At 34.2% G+C, this 1,877-nt stretch overlaps 1 protein-coding gene across 1 annotated transcript in view; it reads left to right on the top strand.

Moving 5' to 3' along the window:
* LOC117106546 (fibropellin-1-like) overlaps positions 1-1,627 on the top strand; it is a gene marked incomplete at both ends in the record, with an annotated part of 4,194 nt that extends 2,567 nt beyond the window's left edge. Inside the window, 8 exons of the mRNA XM_033247926.1 lie at positions 5-85; positions 178-291; positions 384-497; positions 586-699; positions 790-903; positions 994-1,107; positions 1,198-1,311; positions 1,514-1,627. Of these exons, the coding sequence (XP_033103817.1) occupies positions 5-85; positions 178-291; positions 384-497; positions 586-699; positions 790-903; positions 994-1,107; positions 1,198-1,311; positions 1,514-1,627 (879 nt within the window). The remainder of the gene's footprint in view (positions 1-4; positions 86-177; positions 292-383; positions 498-585; positions 700-789; positions 904-993; positions 1,108-1,197; positions 1,312-1,513) is intronic.
* Positions 1,628-1,877: the final 250 nt, after the last annotated feature.

Genomic DNA, 1,877 nt, shown 5'->3' with positions numbered 1-1,877 from the left:
ACAGATGGTGGAGTCTGCAATAACTTTCAGACAAGTTACAACTGTACATGCAGTGCAGGCTGGGAAGGGACTCATTGTGAACAAGGTAAGTGAATGTTTTATAATTTTCTTTGAAATAATATTTAATGATAGTTTACTATTTATGTCTTTTCATTGCAATATTTTTACTCCTTTTAGCAATTGATCTGTGTTTACCATCCCCATGTGAGAATGGTGGAGTCTGCAATAACTTTCAGACAAGTTACAACTGTACATGCAGTGCAGGTTGGGAAGGGACTCATTGTGAACAAGGTAAGTGAATGTTTTATAATTTTGTTTAAAATAATATTTAATGATAGTTTACTATTTATATCTTTTCATTGCAATGTTTTTACTCCTTTTAGCAATTGATCTGTGTTTATCCTTCTCATGTGAGAATGGAGGAGTCTGCAATAACTTTCAGACAAGTTACAACTGTACATGCAGTGCAGGCTGGGAAGGGACTCATTGTGAACAAGGTAAGTAAAAGTTATAATTTCTTAAAATTTAGTAAATGATAAATTTAGCCTTTATATGTCTTTCACTTCTACGTTTTCTTCTTCCTAGTGGTTGATCTTTGTTTATCCACCCCATGTGAGAATGGAGGAGTCTGCAATAACTTTCAGACAAGTTACAACTGTACATGTAATGCAGGCTGGGAAGGGACACACTGTGAACAAGGTTAGTGAATGTTATAATTTTCATTAAAATAATATTTAATGATGGTTTACTATTTATGTCTTTTCATTGCAATGTTTTTACTCCTTTTAGCAATTGATCTGTGTTTATCCACCCCATGTGAGAATGGAGGAGTCTGCAATAACTTTCAGACAAGCTACAGCTGTACATGTAGTGCAGGCTGGGAAGGGACACACTGTGAACAAGGTTAGTGAATGTTATAATTTTCATTAAAATAATATTTAATGGTAGTTTACTATTTATGTCTATTCATTGCAATGTTTTTACTCCTTTTAGCAATTGATCTGTGTTTATCCACCCCATGTGAGAATGGAGGAGTCTGCAATAACTTTCAGACAAGCTACAGCTGTACATGTAGTGCAGGCTGGGAAGGGACACACTGTGAACAAGGTTAGTGAATGTTATAATTTTCTTAAAAATAATATTTAATGATAGTTTACTATTTATGTCTTTTCATTGCAATGTTTTTACTCCTTTTAGCAATTGATCTGTGTTTATCCTCCCCATGTGAGAATGGAGGAGTCTGCAATAACTTTCAGACAAGTTACAACTGTACATGCAGTGCAGGCTGGGAAGGGAATCATTGTGAACAAGGTAGGTAAACATTTAAAATTGTCTTTAATGAAAGTCTGCCCTCTGCCACCCATTTAAAGCATAAACACCGTTTTCGTGTCATAGAAAAATCAGTTGACAACATATGAAAAATATATATTTCCTTTTGAAGCTTGGCTTTAAAATCTTTTTTGTTATGATTTGGTTTATTCTGGTATTGATAAATGCATTTTTTACCTTATAGCTGGTGATTTATGCCATTCCACTCCATGTCAGAATGGAGCAACTTGTACAGACTTAGAAACTTCATACACCTGCGCATGTACACCTGGATGGCTTGGAAGTCATTGTGATCAAGGTACATTTACTCATTAACCTTTTAACCCAAATAAATTAAATCTTATGTTATAATTGGTTTCATATACTGAAAGGCCCATTGACATTGGATGACCAGTTACCTGGCCATTTGAGATAATTTCATGATATGTTTCTGTTACACATTGCATTTTAATATATCATCATCTTTAGGTTTAATTTCATCACTAGTTTGTTGGCCAATTGAGATGTTTTCTGGCCAGTTTGGTTTAAAGGGTTAACTTTATATATCA

Source organism: Anneissia japonica, unplaced genomic scaffold (assembly GCF_011630105.1).
Source record: "Anneissia japonica isolate Jap-2015-1 unplaced genomic scaffold, ASM1163010v1 scaffold70013_len4569_cov154, whole genome shotgun sequence".
NCBI lineage: Eukaryota > Metazoa > Echinodermata > Crinoidea > Comatulida > Comatulidae > Anneissia > Anneissia japonica.
The sequence above is the reverse complement of the archived record's forward strand: the minus strand, read 5'-3'. Positions and strand labels throughout refer to the sequence as shown.